We start from the raw sequence: 21608 nt of genomic DNA on the forward strand, positions 1-21608 counted from the left end.
GGGCTAACTAGTCAAGGAGATGCAGAATTATCTTGATTCCAGGGAGGGAAGTTACTGTGACCCTGAGAGGTCAAGCCAGAAAATGTGTGCAAGAATGTGTTCATTCAGAAGGTAAAGTAGTGGAGCTGGAGTACAAGTGATGGAAAACCAGGTCAGAGTGATACACAAAGGTCACATTGTAAGTCATCTTGAATTGCATATAAAGGAGCTTGGTTATCCTCCTGGATGGGATTTTTAAGGAGTGGAGAAAAATCCAGTGGGATTATTTCATTATTTCCTTCCTTCCTTCCTTCCTTCCTTCCTTCCTTCCTTCCTTCCTTCCTTCCTTCCTTCCTTCCTTCTTTCCTTCTTTTTTTTAGAAAAGTGGTTCTACAGACCTCTGTGGTAGGAAATGACTGAGACAAGCACAGGTGCAAGGAAGGGTTAAATCTGTTAGCAGTTTTGACAGTTTGACTCAGAGTCAGTGGTCAATAGAGGGGATGAAGCAAAGAAAGGAATCTCAAAAGCTGCTTAGGCTTATAATATTGGTTCTACATGGAGAGGGAAGCCACCAAACAAGACAGGAAATGGGGAGAAAGGAAGGACAAGATGGAAGAGGTAAACACATTATTTTGAAATACCTGTGGGGCTTATCTCGCCTGCATTAGCTCTACCCATGCACCACACCACCTTCTATGTGTCAGGCAGAGAAAAGGAACCCAAGGAGAAAGTTCTAGAGGAGATCTTTAAAAAAAGCAGTAGTATCCTAAAGGCTGAAGGAGAAAGGGCCATCTGAAAGGAAGGAGGTCAGGCTACAAAACCAAATGAACAAGCATGCACTCAGCACAATCAAGTGCTGTGGTTTTAGAACTGAGCAAAGTGTGATCCCAACGTCAGCAGCCTACAGTCTAGTTGGAAGAGACACCTTTCATTAATGAGAGCCAACAGGAGAGTGGTTAATAGTAACAATAGGACCAGGTGCTAGTGGCTCATATCTATAACCCTACTGTACTCAGGAGGCTGAGATTTGAAAGAGCATGGTTTAAAACTAGGCTGGGCGGAGAAGTCTGCTAGTCTCCATCCCCCATTAACCAGAAGAAAATGCTGGAGTCAAAGTGTGAATCAGAGCTAGAACACCAGCCACAAGCAAGAAAGCAGACAGAGAGTGTGAAGCCTTGGGTCTAAGCCCCAATACCAGCCAAAAATAATATTAGTAATAATAACAATAAGGAAACCAGAATATAAGTGCCAGGCCTCGGTCTATAATGTCATATTAGCCCCTTGAATATGCACCATGCTTCACTTTTACATTTGAGACCATAGATGCACAGGTTGGACACTCAATAAGTGCAATGCCTAGTTGGCAATTGACAGAACCAAGTGTGAACCCGGTCTGTCTGAATCCAGCAATTCTATGGCATGTGAACCCTGAATGCCTCATTTCAAATACCATGATCAATTCCTGAGCAAGTACTCCTGACCTTTAGGGTACTGAAGACCCCTTGGGTAGTTTGAAATAGAGAGACCCACTTTCAACATAGAATCTTTACATATATAAAATAAAATATATAGGATAACAAAAGAAAAACAATTGTGTCAAAATGTAACCACGAAAATATTTCTTTTAAAAATCTGTTTTTAAATGTGGAAGCAATGCTAGAGGTAAGTGTATTTTGGAGATCTCTGCATGGTAGTTATGTAAGAAGAAATTATCTGTGATTTCCATTAACAACAATGTGCCAAGTGTTGTCAGCATTTGTAGTGAACGGAATCCTGTGTTTCAGTTGAAGTAGATTAATGATGCAGATGCAGATGTGATTTCTGTTTACTCTTTCAAAGTCAAGGACCCCAGTCAATGTATTCCCATCAGTCTACTGGATATGTAGGGATTGAATGAGATGAAGATTTTGCATGCAAAATATCTACACAGTACCTAGGACATGTAACATGGACAGTAACAGCTGGCTTAGAAAATGCTGAGTTGCATTCGTGCAATGAGTGATATGTGAATCCATCTTGGAGCCAAAAGTCTTTCCCTCGTTCATTCACCCCTACAAGACATGCCAAGAACGGGAGATAAACTGATGTCCTCAGACTTGAGTGCAGAGAAATCTGATCTCTCTGAGAGAAGGATAACAAGGGTAAACAAGGCAGCTGGAGGGGAGAGGCCTTCCTAGAGAAGAAGCCTGTTGAGATATTCTTGGAGAAATGACTATTTGCTAGGCCCTGTCTGGAGGACATTCCTGGGAGAAGTCATAGTCAAGGGCCCAGGGGCATGAAAATCACCTTGAAAGCTCAGGAAACCTAAGGACCAGAGTATCTACTGAGTGCAAATAGCAAGGAAGCCACAGCAAAAAAGAGGTTGCAGAAGGACAGAGGCCTGGCCACACAGGATCTTTTTGTTCACTGAAGACAAGAAAGAGCTACTAAAACTTCCCAACCAAAAAGTACTATCATCCTATAGAAATAACTTTTGGAAGGGCTAGGGGATAGCTCAGAGGTAGATAGAGCATTGCTTAGCATGTGAGAAGCCTTGGGTTCCATTCCTATCATTTCACACACAAAAAAATTTAAGAAAATAGCTTTGGGAGCTACCAGGAACTAGGAGACCTGATCGTTAAGGCAAGTGAAGGATGCAGGCTAGAGGCAGAGAGACCACAGAGAACTAATTGTCATCATGGAAACAAGGGATGACAAGGAAGGCTTGATGTCAGGTAGTATACCTACAAAGTGTAGGAAATGCTATAATTGATATAATAATACAAATCTCTTAGTGTATTTTATTTTATTTTTTAATTTGTTTTGTTTTTGTTGCCAGTCCTGGGGCGTGGACTCAGGGCCTGAGCACTGTCCCTGGCTTCTTTTTGCTCAAGGCTAGCACTCTGCCACTTGAGCCACAGCGCCACTTCCGGCCACTATCTATATATGTGGTGCTGAGGAATCAAACCCAGGGCTTCATGTAAACAAGGAGAGCACTTTACCATTAGGCCATATTCCCAGCTATTTTATTTTGCATTTGTATTACTTCAGGGGAAGCTGAATGTCACTTTTTTGTGTGCCGAACCTGGAGCTTGAACTCAGGGTCTGGGCACTCTCTGAGCTTTTCTGCTCAAGGCTAGTATTCTACCACTTTAGCCACAGTTCCACATATGGCTTTTGGGGTTCTTAATTGGAGATAAAAGTCTCATAGATTTTTCTTGCCCAGGCTAGCTTCAAACCACAACCCTCAGATCTCAGTGTCCTGAGTAGCTAGGATTATAGGCATGAGCCATCGCCACTCAGCGAAATATCATTATACATATTTAATTTACTTTTGTGAGTGTGGTGCTGAGAACGAAACACAGGGTCTCCTGTATGCTAAATACATTCTACTACTGTGCTCCAACCCCAGTCCTTCTTTTTATTTCTAAAATTGCCATTTGCTTTCCTCTTCCTCAAACTATCTATTCCTCCCATGTGCTTATTATTTTATTGTATAGGTCATTTCAAAAGATTTGAGCCAGGCACCAGTGGCTCACCACTGTAATCCTACTCACACCTGTAATCCTAGCTACTCAGCAGGCTGAGATGTGAGGATTGCAGTTCAAAGCCAGCCTGGGCAGCAAACTCCATGGGACTCTTATCTGCAATAAACCACTCAAAAAGGCCAGAAGTGGCACTATGGCTCAAGTGGTAGAGCATTCTCTGTAACTAGCTACTAAATTAACTCCTTAGGATTAAGATTCAGAGCCAGCCTGTGACAAATCCAAAAGACTCTCATCTCCAATTAACCAACAAAAAGTTAGAAATGGAGGTATGATTCAAGCGTTAAGAATGCCAGCTGTGGGGCTGGGAATATGGCTAGGCAGTAGAGTGCTTGCCTGGTATGCATGAAGCCCTGGGTTCAATTCCTCAGCACTACATAAACAAGGGAAAAAAAGCTGGAAGTGGCACTGTGGCTTAAGTGGTAGAGTGCTAGCCTTGAGCAAAAGGAAGCCAGGGACAGTGCTCAGGCCCTGAGTCCAAGTCCCAGGACTGGCCAAAAAAAAAAAAAAGAGAAAGGAAGGAAGGAAGGAAGGAAGGAAGGAAGGAAGGAAGGAAGGAAGGAAGGAAGGAAGGAAGGAAGGAAGGAAGGAAGGAAGGAAGGGAGGGAGGGAGGGAGGGAGGGAGGGAGGGAGGAAGGAAGGAAGGAAGGAAGGAAGGAAGGAAGGAAGGAAGGAAGAAAGAGAATGCCAGCTGTGAGTAAAAAAGCCAAGCAAGAATATGAGCTCCAAGTTCAAGCCCCAGTACCAGTACCAAAGGTAAGGTGAGTCATAAGAGGACATTATATGTAAATATAAGGAATAGAACTTTATATGATGTTAGTATTTTCCTCTAGTTTTGTTGTCTTTTGGCTTTGCTTATGATTTATTTTTACCATGCAGAATTTTTACATTTTTATATAATTTATCTCTCTTTTATTTTATGGTAAGCCCAGCACACAATACCACTACTACCAGGATAGTTGAATATATGCTTTTTTTAAGACTGTCAAAAAGGGATAGAATTTTAGTTATCTAGCCTTTCCTTTGTAATCTGAGAGGACACGTCAAGGAATTTGTGTGGATATCAAAATTAGAAATGCACCAGGCCATTGTATAAAATGGACGAGCACTTACATATAACCTACGTATGACTTCCCAGATAATTCATTATCTCTAGTTACTTACATACTGAACTGTTACAATGCAAATGTTACAAAAATAGCTGCTATAGTATATTGCTTAGGGAATAACAAGGGAAAAAAAGTCTACACATGTTCAGGGCAGACACACTGTTATGAATATAATCAAGGTTGATTGAATGCAGGAGTGAGAGGCTGTGTGTGTGTGTGTGTGTGTGTGTGTGTGTGTGTGTGTGTGTGTGTGTGTGTAGGGGCACTCTGTATATGGGAGGATATGCAAAATACAAAAAAAAATGAGGGCTGCCTGTCAGGGAGGAAAGCTCTATGAATAGAAGGAATGGGGGCTGGGAGGGACATTTCCTTACTACCATTTTTGTGTATGTGTGTGTGTTACTGTATACATTTTGAACTAAGCTTTATAAAATTTGTAACTTTCCTTGAATTTGTAAGAAAATATTAAACTGGTAACTACAAGCTGAAGTTGAGTCCTGTCTCAAAACATTCACTGGCTTCCCACTGCAGAGACAATGATTTGGCATGTAAAGCCCCTCAGATCTCACTTTGTGGGTCCCTCAGGCTCAGGCTCACATACCCTATTTCCTTACTTGCTCTCTCTCTTGCTCTAGTACATTTTGCCTATCTACATAAGTGTTCACCTACCCTAATTCTTCTCTTCATTCTTTTAATCTCATTTAAATGTCACTTCCACCAAGTCCCAGGTTAGGACAGCTTGTTTTGATCTGATCTCTCATAAAACCTATTCCCTTCCTTCAGAGTATTCCTCTCAATGGACCTCTCCTGTGATTGATTCATATAGGTCTCCCTCATCTGACTAACTCTTATCAAGTAGAGTGGTATCTAAGGTGTACTCATTAGGGCCCCCTATTGGCCACTGCTGAGCCATGCAGAACGGTGACACAAACTGGTATCTGTGGAGTGCTAGAAACATGCAGGCTAAGATGGTGAGTGAACTGTGTGGCTAGAAGCAGTGATGTAGTGATGATCACATTATAGATGGATAGTTAAACCATGAAAATACAAGTGACTGTGTCAGAGAATTGAGGATTGGAGAGGTGAGCCTAGAGCAGAAGTCTGGGGAAATCGACCCATCTTAGAAGACTGTGGGAAAACACCTTTCAAAGGAGACTTGCGGTCAGGGAGGCCAGAGGTATGAAGGACCTGAGAAGGTCTAGAAGCGGAACATTTCCAAATGGAGTGCTCAGCAATTCATGACAAGCAGAGTTTCATATGGCCAAAGACTGGTCAGTCAGTCCAGTGACGTGGACTTTGCTGGCAATTTTTAGCAGGCTGTTTGTGTGAAAGTCCCAATGTTATAGGGGAGTGTCAGACTGTACTCTTCTCAGAAACACAAGGAAACTGAAAAGAAGGGCAGGGGCTGGGAATATGGCTTAGTGGTAGAGTGCTTGCCTCATATACATGAAGCCCTGAGTTCGATTCCTCAGCACCTCGTATACTGAAAAAGCCAGAAGTGGCGCTGTGGCTCAAGAGGTGGAGTGCTAGCCTTGAGCAAAAAGAAGCCAGGGACAGTGCTGAGGCCTTGAGTTCAAGCCCCAGGACTCACAAAAAAATGAAAAGGACACATGGAGGGTCTACACAAGTGTCTTTCACTGTTATACAATGGTTATGAAATGATTTCTTATGCTAAATCATCTTTAATGACTATATTCTTAAAGTGTCTTAAAATAGCCAGTTCTTCAAAGCTATGATTTCATGAATATTGCAAGGTTCTCTAAAGAACAAATATAATTTATTTGTGTGTGTGTGCACGCTTGAACTCCCAGATCTTGCTTAGCCTTTTGGTGGGTGTTCTACCATACCACTACTTCCGGCCTTTTGTCAGTTAATTGGAAATAAATGTCTTGTGAACTTTTCTGCCTGAGTGGGCTTCAAACAGGGATCCTTAGATCTCAGCCTCCTGAGTAGCTATGATTTATTCCATACACAATAATACAGATGTCTACACAGAGAAGGCAAAAATTAACCTGCTCAAAGAGGTGAAGTTTGGGAGGTAGCTCTTTTAAGATACTTGGTATCTTAGAGGAAAAAAAAGAAAGGCAGCATTGTGTGGGGTTAGAAAGGTGTTTTGAGTAGGAAGGACTGGAGCATCTTCATGGTCTGTAAAGAAGTCACAAAAAGAGTTGAAAAAAGCTAATAAACAAGAGACCCTGTGGTAGAAGGAGATTCCAGAGAAGTTGGGAAGGAGAAGAGGTGATTACAGAAGGGTGCAATTAGTCCTGGACCATCATTTCTTCGAGGATGGAAGGGAGGAAGCTAAGAATGTATGTGGGTAAAGAAGCTCATAAATACTGAGAGAGAAGTATTGAGGGAAATCCCACCTGGAAATGGCTATTTACTGTCCTTTGTTAATAGAGAGGACAGCTTGGCACCAGTGGCTCATGCCTGTAATCCTAGCAACTCAGGAGGCTGAGAGTTGAGATTTGCAGTTCAAAGCCAGACTGAGCAGCAAAGTCGGTGAGACTCTTATCTCCAATTAACCACCAAAAAAACCCCCAAAAAACCCAGGAAGTGGAGCTGTCCCTCAAGTGGTTGAGAAGTAGCCTTGAGCATAAAAGGTCAAGGGCAGCACCCAGCCCTTGGGTGCAAGTCCCAGGACTGGCTCAAAAGAAAACAATAAAGAGGACAGGGAGTTTGTATGCAGTGGACAGGAAGCATAAAGTGTGTAAAAGGCTTGTACCTGACTTATGAGAGCAACAAATGTAGGAGTTGACCAAAGATGAGAAATAAATGATCAACCCTATTGACAGCACAGACAAGAGGGGACATAAAGCTTTAGTGGCCTTAATCACTTAATCAGATCTCTCAAGGCCAAAACTAAGTACACTACAAACTGATGTAATCCTGATTCCAGTTGTAGCTACTAAGAGGAAAGTTCCAGTAACTGGTTCCAGTGGTAAAAGTTCATTTTGAAGAAAGAAAGCTGAAAGGAGTGGATATTTGTATCCAAAAAAGGACACAGCAGTTTATTATCTTGGGTGAAGGCCAAGGAGGTTGAAGAGAGTAGGGTACTAAAGTCACTGCCATGAAGCAGCTAGGGCTTGACTACAGGGCTTCACTGCAATTCTCTCTGTGAAGACAGGTGCTGGTTGACTTATAATGCAAATACTGAGGACAACAGGGTACAGACGTCTAAAAGTATCACAGAAGTGACCAAGAGGTCAGGTGAGAGTGTTAAGAGGAAAAAGTGGTAGAGAAGGGTGAAGGAGGAAACATTGTCCCAGAAAACTGACGTAAAAACAATGACTGTGCAGTCCTGGGCCCACCTTGTAAGGCAGGATAGAAGGAGCAGCATTTTGGTGAGACACAGGAAGGACTATGTTCTGTAGGGACATGTTGGTGAGGAGAGGGGTGGTTTCCAAGAAATATAGCTTGTTAATAATCATCCCACATTGTTTACATTCTAATATCACTATGTTCCCTGTACATAATTAAACTGGAATTTTCCCAGATCCAATAAAATGAAAAGTTAAATACTGTGATAATACAACATATAAAAGAAATCCAGATCTAGACAGCCAAAGGGAAATAGTTGAGAGGAAAGAGAGATGGGGGAACAAAAGCCAAGCTAGGTGAAGAAGAGAGCAGTGTAGATAACTGACACCACATGGCCTGCGATCACATCTAGGGGCCATAGGAATGAAGAAGGATGGGACTCCCACTCAGTGTCACTCTCTCACTTGAGCTGCTGGAATAGGCACACAAGAAGACCAATAATTTATCTACGACACTTTGTCCAAGCCATCTGTTTCTGGAAAATGGCAAGAGTCCTCTTGAAAATAGAACTTTGAGGGAGGGGGGATGGGGGGAAGTGAGGGAGGATATAACAAATTATACAAGAAATGTACCCACTGCCTTACATATGAAACTGTAACCCCTCTGTACATCACTTTGACAATAAATAAGTAATTATTCAAAAAAAAAGAAAATATAACTTTGAAACTATTGGCTTTCTTGGTTTATGAGGGAATTATCTTCTTATCTCTCCAGATTTCACCTTGCCAGGATCCAAGGCGTATTAGCCTTAGGAAGAAATATAGATCATTTTCTCCATGTTCATCGTTTCCAAATGAACAGTAGATGGTAGCAAAGAGCTAGAAAGAGAGATGAACCCTCAAAATAACTCCAGGCTGGCCAGACAGGCCAATCAAGTTCTAGGGCATAGTGGATGCTCCTACCTAGTGTCTGAAATCAAAGGCTATCTCCATGAGGTCACTCTACTTTTCCTGCCAGCGAATTCCTCCCCAATCTTGGGTGTGGATGGGACATTAGTAGTAATACCACAGCCTCTCACCTCTCTCATTCCTACCGCTTTTTCTCATCTTACCTGTTGGCAACCTGGGCTACCAGCAAAACCTGCTCTAAGAAGAAACAATTGTCTTCCTAGAAATGGTAATAATGAAAAAAGGAATATTAGGCTTTCAAAATGATATTCCACTCCTACATTACCCTCTGCAGTGCCTACCCTGCTGTGTTATAATTGTTTATCATTCCCAAGAGAGAGGGACTACTAATGAAAGATCTATGTCTCAAGCCAGGTGCTAGTGGCTCGCGCATGTAATCCTAGCTACTCAGGAAGCTGAGATCTGAGGATTGCAGTTCAAAGCCAGCCTGTGCAGGAAAGTCCATAAGACTGTTATCTCCAATGAACCACCTGAAAACTGGAAGTGGTACTGTGGCTCAAGTGGTAGAGTGCTAGCCTTGAGCTGAAGAGCTGAGGGACAGCACCCAGAGCCTCACAAGCACCAGAAGAACAAAAATAAGAAACATCTATGTTTTTCTAGTTCTCCAATTCCCTATTGTTACAAATGCCTGGCACAGAAGAGACAAGAGGTGTTCAACAAGTAAATGATGAATGAATAGTTTGGTGCAGTAAATGAGGGGCGGGGGAGACGGTGGAGAATCCGAGCCTGGTGTGGTTAGGAGACCAGTCTGGTTTTCCTGACCGTAGATATGCGAAAGGTCACTGATCTGGATAGGAATTTAGCCTGGGCTTTGAACTCTGCTCTGTTACTCACAAGCCATGACTTTCTCCACTGCAGAAGGAAGACTCTCCAACAGGCTATTTGGGTGGGGAAGGGGAAAAATCAAGCCTAATGTTGGCCCAATAGCCTGCTCTCTCATAGCTTAGCATGCTCCTTTCCTAGGCAACACTAGGGCCATTTAGTAAAGGCAGTAAACAATCAGCTTCCACCCCACTTTACCTTGAGTTGGCACTCCTTTGGGGCATCTACAACCATATAAGGCAGCAAGATCCCCTTAGAGTGACCTTCAGGTCTGGGCAGCTTCAAGACCCCTTATCTGCTACTTGGGCAGCAGCCAAAAGTCCTTACCCGCCATGATGAAGTCTCTGGCTCACACATCCACACCTAGGTCCCTACTTCCTAGCCCATCCCCAGCCCCTGCAAGTTATATAGGTCACCTCAGACAATAGCTGGCACTTCTCTCTTGTGAGAAGTGGGTCTTGCCAGTCCCTTTGCTGGCAATAAACTTTCCTTTGTTCTTTGTGCCTAGATGTCTGCATCATTTTCCAGCAAAATCTAACACCTAGTACACCTATTTCACACATAACATACTCTCCATAAAAAAACAATTGCTGGTATTTACTGAGGTTATTATCATTGTTGCTATGGTTGCAGTTTCTTCTCCGGGCCAGGCCCCAGGGGGAGGAGAAAGAATCACTAAGAGCAGGAAACAGTTTGAAAGGAAGACAGAATCCCTACATCCTCAGCTCTGTATCCCTCAAAGAGTGGAGCAATCCATCCCACAGAATGTTGCAGAGGCATAAGCCCCATCTAGAGGCTGGACTCAGCCCTGTCTAGAGGGCATGCCTTCCCAGAGAGTTTTAGAGGGGGAGGAAGATGAATGGCTACTTGGTATTTTCCATGTCAGACCAGTCTAGCTCAGTTACTGGAGAGCTTTCAACGGTGACCTCAGAGTACAAACAGGTTTAAAGTGACAGCCATGCAGGTCTGGCCGTCATTCCTATGATACAGGTCAGAAGCTGGGAAAAGGTGAGTGGGAAGGACCCATCTGGCCCCCTGGGTCCATTCAGAATGAGTGGATCTTCGAGATCTGGAGATCTAATTATTTCTAGGAACAGCTTAACTCTCTCAGATGCTAGAATGTCAGACTTTCCTTAAAGTGTTTTTATAGCAGATTACAGGAAAGTGTTCTTTGACTGTAAGACTCCCCCCTTCCATGGCCACAAAGAGTAAAAACAGTCTTAAAGAATATTTGGAGAATTGTATAGAAAAGAAGCCTGACAGGGAAAATCAAAGTTCAGCAAAAACCAAACACCAGGTAGTGGGGACTTGAAAAAGGTGGTATGGGGGTCAATGCGAAAGGGGTGGACAAATGAAGAGGAGAAGGGGAGAATACAGTCAAGAATCCAATGTATGTCCTACAAAATGAAGACGAGTGAGAGGAGGGTAGGTAAAGGAGGGATGTGTGAGAATGTTGAAAGAGGTGACATTGATTAAGATATACCGTATTCATAAACTGCTTTTTTAAATGGCACCTTCTTTGTACAAGTACCTAAAGATAATTTTAAAAAAAAAACAAACAAGAAAAGAATCCTGACAGAAACTAGGGCACAGGAGGCAAATATTTGGAATAACCAGAAGCAGAAGAGCACAACTGTATTCCAATGAGTTCCAGGGCTGAGGCAGAGCTTCGTGTCATTTTGTAGGATGATTAAAAAATAAAATAAAACCTTGCTGTATAGAGTGAGTTAGAAAAGAGTCTCTCAGAAAAGTCCCAGCAACCAGGGCAGAATGACTATTAGACAAGACTGTACGGAAATGTAGTCAAGTTATAGGCCCTCGAAGCAGAAGAGGCACAGTGACTCCTCCACCTTGTCTCCAATGGCAGAAGAGGAGACTTTCTGGGTATTATGACATCGCAAACAGATCAGCTACCTTTCCAGACTATCTCCACCAGCTCAGTGGTCTGTACCTGTTGAGCAAATGCAAGTTTGCAGTGGATTATTTTACATAGAAGGTGCTGTTCTTCCATTTTCTTCTTCCCTCAATCCCATAATCCTCTAGTTCTCATAATTCTTACCCTGCCTTTGGCTTCTCTGGGTCTGAGATAATGAATCCAGCAAGTAAGAACACAGGTCTTGCTCTTGAAGGGACTGAGTGCTTTACTGTCTGTATCACACTGCACAATGACACAGGGGGAAGGCACAGGTACAAGAGTGTGGCAGAATATGTGGGCTACCATGCAAACCTCCCGTTATCACCAAGAGCCCAAAGTCAAGGTGCTGTGACAGGCAATCAGTGATACTATGGTCATCCATAGAGATTGTTCTGAAAAATTCCCACATTCTTCGCAGATGGCATCCATGCTCCTATTTCCCCAGTGCTGGAGTCTCCATCAAGCATGCTAAAGATACCCAGCCAAGCAGCAGCTCAACTTCCTGGTACACACCCAAACCAAGGTAGATGAGAGGGCCATAAGGAAGTGGTTTGCTGGCCTTACCTCCTTTCCAAAGCAGGTAGATGGGCACCACATAGAGCATGACATGCTGAATGTAGTAAACCTCCAGTTCAAAGGGGAGCTGTGGGGACAAGATAGAGAAGTATATCAGAGCAGGACTCACTGCAACAGACTGTGAACCTCAATGCCTTTCCTCAGAACTACATTGTAGCTGACTTACGAAACTGTAACTCCTCTGTAAATCACATTTATTGTAACAATTTAAAAGTTCTTTTAAAAAAGGAATGGTTTGTTGAGTGATGGAGACTCATACTAGTTAATCCTAGCTACTCAGGAAGATAAGATGTGAAAATCCTTGTTTGAAGCCAGCCCAGAGAGAAAAGTCTGAGAGACTCCCATTTGACCACTAAAGACTCCAATTGACCACTAAAGAGCTTTAACTGAAACTGTGGCTCCAGTGGTAGAGTGCTAGCCTTGGGTATAAAAACTTAGGGAGTCTAGGCCCTGAGTTCAAGCTCCAGGACCAGCACACAAAAAAGTAGCGAAGCATACCTCTTTTGCTCTAACAGATCCTTCTTTTCCCTTCACTATCCCCTACCCACCCACAAGAATCAGGAAAGTGCTTTATGATGTGGAAGCCCCTCCCTGGTCAGTGATTGGCTGGCTGGAAATGGCTGGCTGATGTAACAATGACTAAGGGCATGGCCACCCTGTCCTGGGGGAAATGAGTGTCCCAAGGCCTGGAGATCAGATAGCTCCAGGTAGAGAAGAAGCCAAGATGGCCAGAACTTTGACCTGGTTGTTGCTGCTGGCTGCACAGGAGGGGACCTCACGCCAGCGAGGGCCACTGAACAAATGCAGGAAGAACAAGAAGAAGGCTGCGTCTCTGTGTGGGCCTAAAGGAAAGGTGGGTGACCCACACCAGGCCCTCCCCTGTTCCCCTTGGCCTCTTCACCAAAAAAAAAAACAATCTCCTCCCTGGCCTCCCCCAGCACAAGATGTTTCCAGCCCTCACCCCTTCCTGAAAGTCCCCTGTTCCCATCTTCCCTGCACCCTCTCCTCTCCATCAGTGCCTTTCTAAGAACTTCCTCTTGTCCTTCCAGGCCCCCACAACAACTGCAGTGGTGGGTCGTATCAGGTGCAGAGGCCAGTGCAGGAAGTGGAGAGTCATGGTCACCACCAGACCTGATCTATCCACGTCCAGGAAGGAGACAGGACTGGCACCAACCTGTGTTCACTTCCCTAATAAGTACATGTGTAAATGCAAGATAGCATAGGACCAGACAAGAACAATAAATGGTCCATCCTCTTAATGTCTATCTAGACAGACCCTAACATGAGAGCCAGGGAAGAGATGATCCTAGGAACCATCTCTGAGGTCTCCACTGCCTTGGCCACTGGAAGGTGGTCTGCACATGTTATTCTGATGGGAACACACGACGATGAAACATAATCCATCCAGATGGTCTGGTATGTGTTTCTGTGTGCTCTGTGATGGTGAGGAGGTAGAGCAAAGGAAAGGGGAGAAGGGGGTGAGTGGGAAGGAAAAGAGGTGAGTCCTGTGGGGGTGGCTGTCCAATCAACATATGCACAATGAGCCAGACAGGGAGGAATAGGACCCATGGGAGGTGACAGGGAAGACAAATTTCTCCCTTAGCACTCTGCCCACAGGAGAAGGAAAGTGTGTGTGTGTGTGTGTGTGTGTGTGTGTGTGTGTGTGTGTGTGTGTGTGTGTGTGTAGTGGGATCTGTGTGAACAGAGCTATTAGAGGCGTGCTGGTAGTGTTATTCTGCAAATGGGGGAGATTCTGATTAAAATACTGAATATGGGTATGAAATACAATGGTAAAACACCTTTAAAGAGTTACCAAACAATTAGGTGAAACAGGTCCTGTCTAGATTGTGGGCACTAGTGGGATGAGGGAGGATGAACAGAAGGGGTAAAGGACAGTGATTAAGATCTGAATACTTTATGTATATGTGTGAAAATGGAACAGTGAAACCTAGTGAGATTGGTTTGTGTACGGGGGAGGAGGGGGGAGGGAGAGTTATCTTGTTGAAGGCGCACTGCACACTATCTACATATGTGCATGTGTCACAATGTACAGTGAATGTTCTGTGTATGATGGTGGCATGTGGGTGGCATTTAAGGAGAGATGTGGTATGTATGGTGGTAGTATCCCTCGATGAAACAGTACACAAAGTGATCGCCCCAACACACCTCCCTCCAACCTGGTGAAGTGAGCAACTTAAGGTCCTCAGAAGGATCCAGGATGTTTTGCTGGATAGAGGTGAAAGTCAAGGGGGAGAAGGATAGAGCAGTAGAGAGGAAAGATGGCCAACTACAGTAATAATATTTGGCCATATATATTGAGGGGATGGGTAGTGTTAGGAGAGATGGACAGAGTAATGGAAAGATGTGACAGTGATCAACATGTATTCATAAACAACTGGCATGTTGCATTGAAACTCCTTTGTACAACTACTTACATACAGTAAATTTTAAAGTTTTTAAAAAGCAAGCAAATGCTTTAAGCTATAGAAGGTTTTTCTTTTGTTTTCATATTCCTTCTCATATTCAAGTCAATGTCATCTTTAGAATGGAAAGAAATAGTGCTGAAGTTATCCAGGCCTGAGTCAGACTGTCTGGAATGTTAGGTATATGCACCTTATTTCCTCCCTCCTCACAACTCTGACGGATGCTCCTCCATACTCTGCCACGGAGATCAACAATCCCACTGTGCCCTGCATCCTGTTTACTGCTCCAGTCAACAGAACAAGCCCAGATTCACCTGCCATACCTTAATTCAAATTCCTAAGGCTCTATTTGGCTTTTCATACTTTCCTTTTTTTTGGTGGTGGAGACAATACTGGTGTTTGAACTCAAATCACGTGCTAGCTAAGCAGGTACTCTACCACTTGAGTGTGTGTAGAGAAATGTGTTTTTGTGTTGTTTTCAGATAAAGCTTTTCGTTTTTACCCAGGACCATGATCCTCCTATTTATACTTCCTGAATATGACAATTACAGGCATATGCCACCACACATAGATCTTATTAGTTGACACAAGATCTTGCATTTTTTTTTTTGCTTAGGCTAGTCTTAAACCATAATCCTGATCACCTGCTGATTAGTTGTGGTTATAGGTGTGAATCATTCCATATGGCTGCTTGCTTATTTTTTTAGACAGCTTCACACCTATGTAGCCCAGTTAGTCTCAATCTCACTATCTTCCTGCCTCAGCCTCCCAATTGCTAGAATTACAGGTGTATACCACCATGCCTGGTGCCTGTGTGGCTCTATATTCTCTGATCGGTCTGCCCCCACTCCAGTCCTTGAAATCTTTCTATTTTCTGGAGCCTACTGGCCATCTCTAGCAAGATCTCCTGATCCTCAAACTCTTCTCTGATTATGCCTTTTGCTTTCTTGCTTTAACAGAAAGTTACCTTGCCCTCTGAGGATACTGCTGTCCCCATAGTCCTCCCCTCAAGGACTCGGTATTTTCCCTGTCATGTCTCCTCATGCTACTTTGCCAGAATGCCACTCTTTGCTACTTACTGCTGCTTCTAAATGTCAGTCCCCTCTAGAGGATTCTTTCTACTTCCTTGCTAGTCACTCTCCTGATGTGCATTTGAAGTCATGAGGTCATATCACCTACTCTACCTCTTTTGCTCAGTCACCTAGTCTCCCCCAGGAACATCTGCCATAGTCTGCAGACTTGCTTTCTCACCTCCTTATCAACCCTTTCCAGTAGGCCTCTGTCAAAATCCCCATGTTTCCAATATTTAGCGACAACCTTGCCTCTCACTGCACTGTCTCCCATCTTCCCTGCAAGTCTCATCTCTATCTTAACATGTTCTTAGTCCCATGGTCATACTTGTGACCATAACCTCCCATAACCCCATTCTCCAGCTACATGATGCCAATCATTCTTTCTCCTATCCTAAGTCAAGCATTTTCCCAATTTCACCATCTTCTTGGTCTTGATGCCATCTCTGTCTTTCTAGATCCTCAACTCTCTCATGTCACTCCCTCTATGTTCCCCTAGCCTCCATTTGAAGATTCAGTACTTCCTTTTCTCTACATGCTTCCCTCTCTCACCTGACACCTTCCCATTGTCCTGCTTAATTGCATTCATAGTTAAGCACAATTTTTTCCACTACCCTTTTTCCATTCCCCCAAGAAGTGTGACTGGAGAAAACGAAATAAAGTCATGCTGTTAACTCTGTAAACTGAAGAAAGCAAACGTGGGGGTAGGCTTCATGTTGCTCAATATCTTCCTCCATTTCCAAGGTCCTTCACTTTCTTCTTTCCTCAACAACTACTTCACAATTCCCCACTCTGTTCCCACCCCCATCTTCCCTGTTGCACTAGAGGAAAAGAGGAACCATGAGCAGAGACCAAAGACCACCTCTACATGTCCCTCCTTGGCCAATTTTCAAGCCCTGACTTTCTTGATTACCAGCAACATTTAATACAATTGATCATTCACTCATCCTTAAAATACATTCTATACTGAACTTCTAGAACACACTGTCTATTCATCTCAATATTTCTTATGTATATCAACTCTAAGGGAGGAGCTCAGAACCAATTTGTTGGCTCTCTATTGTGTTCACTAGGTAATCATATCCATGTTCTTGGTTCATTACCATATATACACTGATGACTCCCAAATAAATGTCTCCAGGCTAGAGTGAGTCTGTTGAGAGTGAAATTGTGGCTTCATTGTTGATGTGTAATGCAACTATGGGCAAAGTACTTGATCTTGCTGCCACTCATTACTTGTGAAATGTGAATGATGATATTCTGCCTCAGACAGGTGATACTCTACATCATCAGCTTGTGATAAAATTAGCTGAAGTAATGTATGTGAACTTCTTGGCCCAGTAATGACATACAATATGTATTCAATAAATGTTCCTCTTTTATAGTCATTATCCTCTGCTTCACTACCGGTCCTGCCAAGAATAAATAAAACGACTTTCAATCCCAGCCTACATAGTTAATACAGGAAAGCTGGAGTGGAAAGTTGGCATTTACCAAGTCTCTAGCATCAAATGCTACTGATAATCAAGAATGGCTCACTGGAATTAATAGCTGCATGCCACATGCCAGAACATTTAGTAGATGATCTGCAGAGTTCCTGATCTCCTGATTCAAACCATTCTTATTGCCCATTTTGAAGCCACAGTTTCTCACTGGAAGATTTGATTTCTCAAAAGAATATCAATATTGTTCACCAATGACATTCCTATTCTGTCTACTTATCAACAAGAAACACTGAAGGATGGCTGGGGGCCAGGTAATGTGCCTGGCTCTTGCTATTTGGCAATACTATATGTTAATGTGATATGATAATACTATATGGTAATGATGAACACCTCTGTGGGGCCTCTGTTCAATAGTCTATAGTCTAGTTTGGGAGTCTAGCACAAAGAAGGTAACAGATATACCAGAAGATAACAGGGGGTCCTGTGAGTTCAAAACTGATTTGGTTTGGTTTTGCTTTTAAAGAGAGGAAAGGCATGTATATGAACAGGATGGAGTTCTTGTAGATAGGGGATAGAATGGAGTCAGAGAGCCCAGTTAGGGACTGGTGCCAGAATGTTTGAAGTCAAGCTCAAGGTCCAGGCAATGAGAAAAGAGGGGATGGGCCACACTGGGGAACAGGTAAGGAAGGTGGATTATAAGGAGCAATGAACACACTGGATCAGGATTCATATAGAAACAGGAAAAGATGATATTGAGGCTGATAGCTTTGGTGGCTACAAGAATGCTGGGCCTGTTCCCTAAATTAGGATCTAAAATGAATGGTACAGATTGGAGAAGGTAGAATCTAAGAAAAGATGCTGAATTTGGGGTGCCAGTTTGACACCCCAATGGCTTTTGATGCTCAGTGGAAATGTGAGCCTGGACTAAAAGAGCTGGAGATGAAAAAACAAGCAAGTAAGGTAAATGATACAATGCATGACTATGCTACAAAACAGACATATCTCAATTCCTATTAGAAAACTCAAATATAGCCAGCCATGATGGATCAAGCCTGTAAGCCTAGATACTCAGAAAACTGAGATCGGGAGGATTGTAGCGCAAGACTAGAAAAAGTAAAACGTTTGGGAGAACCCCCATCTCAACCAATTGATAAATATAGTGGCATTTACCTATTAAATCAGCTATGCCTGTAATCCTAGCAACTTAGGAGGGTAAGATCTGAGGATCGTGGTTCAAAGCCAGCTCGTCAGAAAAAGCCAGAATTGGCACTGTGGTTCAAGTGGTAGAGTGCCTTGAGCAAAAAGCCCAAGCCCTGAGTTCAAGCTCCAGGACTGGCAAAAAGATAAATCAATCAATCAACTGTGCAGGAGATGGTAATTGTACTCCTTGGGCAGAATGCAAGATCCTGCATTGTGTTCATAAACTGACATGTTACATTGAAACCCATTTGTACGACTACTTAAAGATAATAGAAATAAAACAAACTCCGGGAAATGGAAACATGGGTGCTTTTGTTGTTAATGTTGGTGGTGGGGCTGTCTGCTTTTACTTTTGTTTTTTTTTTCTTCTTGGGGAGTAAAGGGGATGGCACAGAAAGGCAGGTTGGGAAGGTGAACAAATGCAATCATGCTTTTTAGCATATACTATGTGGAAAATGACCTATGTAACTTGTGGGCAGGGATGGGAGGAGGAAATGCAGGAAAGTAAAGGAAGGGATGATATTGTCCAACAATAAGAAATGTACTCATTACCTAACATGAAATGGTAGATCCACTGTACAGCACCTTAATAATAACAATAAACTTATTTTTACAAATTAAAATTAAAAAATTATAATAGAAATGATTTTGGAAAACATAAGCAACGACCTCTCAAAAATAGCCAGGGTGGGCTGGGAATGTGGCTTAGCGGTAGAGTGCTTGCCTAGCATGCATGAAGCCCTAGGTTCGATTCCTCAGCACCACATACACAGGAAAAGCCAGAAGTAGCTCTGTGGCTTAAGAGGTAGAGTGCTAGCCTTGAGCAAAAATAAGCCAGGGAAGGTTCTCAGGCCGGGTCCAAGCCCTAGGACTGGCAAAAAAAAAGCCAGGGCAAAAATTGCTCGAAGTGTGGCTCAAAAGGTAGAGTACATGTCCAGCAAGTGTGAACCTCTCTGTTCAATTCAAATTAATAAACCATTTCCATATAGTTAGTGATTATAGTCACATAATAACATGAAATATTTTGTAGAGTTGTTAATAAAGTGGTCCATATTTTGTGGTTGTCTGTTTCCTCTTGTTAGAAGGGGGAATTTTCATACTGAATTCTTTTTATTTTGAGTGGTACTATAATTTGAATTCAGGGCCTTGCCCATGGGGTAAACAGCCACTCTAACACTTGAGTACATTTTGCTTTATTTTGCAAGTAGGGTCTTGCTCTTGCCAAGGCCACATGGCCTATATTTTCTGACATATACTTTTGGCATTGTTGGGATGATAGGTACATGTCACTATTCCCAGCTTTTAATTGGTTGATGGGGGGGGGGGCATGTTCTCATGAACATTTTGCTTGAACTATACTCAAACTTCAATCTTCCCAGTCTCTGCCTCCTAAGTAGCTAGGGTGATAGGTCTGAGCCACTGTGCTTGGTATATTTTGCGTACTTATATTACAGGAATTTTTAACCAAGACATGCATCTAGCTAGTAATTAAAATTAATGTTAAGTTTTCCCACTTTTCACACGCTCCACATAGTATCTGAGCATATTAAAACAACATGTCAGAACTTGGGGATGTATTCCAGTGGTAGTGCATTTGCCTGGTATGCACAAGGCCCCAGGGCTGTAATCCCCAACACTGCAAAAACATGTAAGGAAGGTTTCTTAGCCTTCACTCTCAAATATCATAATGTTCTTTAAGTAACCCAATGTAAAATACAGTACCTATTACAAAAGCTATAGCAATCGCATACATTCAATAGCCATATACTATGAGCCAGGCCCCGTTCTAATTGCTTTACAGCTATTAACTTTTCTTCTCTTTATAGCACCCTATGAGGTAGCTCCTATTGTTTTGACCAGACTGACTTCCCAAGTAGCAGAGACTAGCTGACCAGCTCCTCTTGCTCTTTTCAAATTAAGAAATTGAGGCACAGAGATGTTATTAATTTTTTGTAATAGAAAAATACTGGAAATAACCGATGCCTATCCAAAGGGAGAGACACTGTGGTGTACTTACATGGCAGAATATTACACCATCATGAAACTATAACTATAGTTATATGTACTAGAAAGCAAAAGAGAACCATATTAATACAATGTTGCATAAAACAAGTACTAGAAAATAACACACAAACAGTATGCAACCTTTGTGTAAAGGCCAACAAACATCTAAAATGAAATAGCTTATTTAAAAGTCTATAATATGGCCTAGTGGTATAGTGCTTGCCTTGCATACATGAAGGTCTGGGTTTGATTCCTCAGTATCACATAAACAGAAAAATCCAGAAGTGGCACTGTGGCTCAAGTGGTAGAGTGCTATCCTTGAGCAAAAAGAAGCCAGGAACAGTGCTCAGGCCCTGATTTCAAGCCCCAGGACTGGCAAAAAAAAAGTCTATATCAAAGCTGGGCACCCATGGCTCACACCTGTAATCCTAGCACTTAAGAGGGTGTGAGACATTTATCTCCAATTAACCACTCAAAAACTGGAAGTGGCGCTATGACTCAAGTGGTAGAGCACTAGCCTTGAGCAAAAAGGGGCTCAGGAAGAGTGCCAAGACCCTGAGTTCAAGTCCCACAACCAATTAAAAAAAACCTTCTATAACTCTCTATCTACACAGTCATACCTATAGAGAGAGAGTTGTGCCTGAAAAATAAAATTTTACTTTTTTTTTTTTTTTTGCTAAAAGCAAAATTCAGTCTACTGGTAATCTCTGGACAGGTAAGGAAGTAGCACTGGGGGTAGTAATATGAAATTACTGGCAATGTCCTGAATGAACACTTAAACCAAATTAAAGGAATGTATGGTGCCCAATGGTGAAATCAAGGATACTACACACTATTCTATGTACACGTACCCAAGGTACAATTAAAAAGAAAGCAGGCTGGATGCTCAATGAAATAATTTGTCCTTGGTCTCAAGGCTTATTAACCAGCTGAGGCAGGACTTAAAGCTAAGGAGTGGGAACCCAGAACCCAGGATCTTACTCAATGTGGTCTACCCATGGCTGCCTGCTGTTGTACTGAGTCTCTTCTGAAATCTGAAGCTTTAATCCTACCCACCTACCATGATACAAGCACTTCCCCACCATGAAAGCTGATACAGAGACCTAAAGTTGCTCAATCTACCCTCGGCACTTTTTCAAAGGGAACCACAGGTTGAATATGATGAAGGAGAGTGTTGGAGTATATAAGAAGGTACTTCAGGATTTTGAAATTCAGCTCGAAAATTATTTGACTTTTTACACAAGGAAGCAAAGTCAATATTTGTCAACTCTTGTCACAGAACTCAAAGGAAAGGCTAATGATAGAGGCTGTT

At 42.7% G+C, this 21608-nt stretch overlaps 1 protein-coding gene across 5 annotated transcripts in view; it reads right to left on the bottom strand.

The window, feature by feature from the left end:
• Tmem164 (transmembrane protein 164) overlaps window positions 1-21608 on the bottom strand; it is a 162011-nt gene that overhangs the window by 24857 nt on the left and 115546 nt on the right. For all 5 annotated transcript variants that reach the window (XM_048336830.1, XM_048336831.1, XM_048336827.1 and 2 more), the window contains one exon: window positions 12143-12221. In XM_048336830.1, coding sequence (XP_048192787.1) covers window positions 12143-12221 — 79 coding nt within the window. The remainder of the gene's footprint in view (window positions 1-12142; window positions 12222-21608) is intronic.

This window comes from Perognathus longimembris, chromosome 28, assembly GCF_023159225.1.
Source record: "Perognathus longimembris pacificus isolate PPM17 chromosome 28, ASM2315922v1, whole genome shotgun sequence".
Classification (NCBI taxonomy): domain Eukaryota; kingdom Metazoa; phylum Chordata; class Mammalia; order Rodentia; family Heteromyidae; genus Perognathus; species Perognathus longimembris.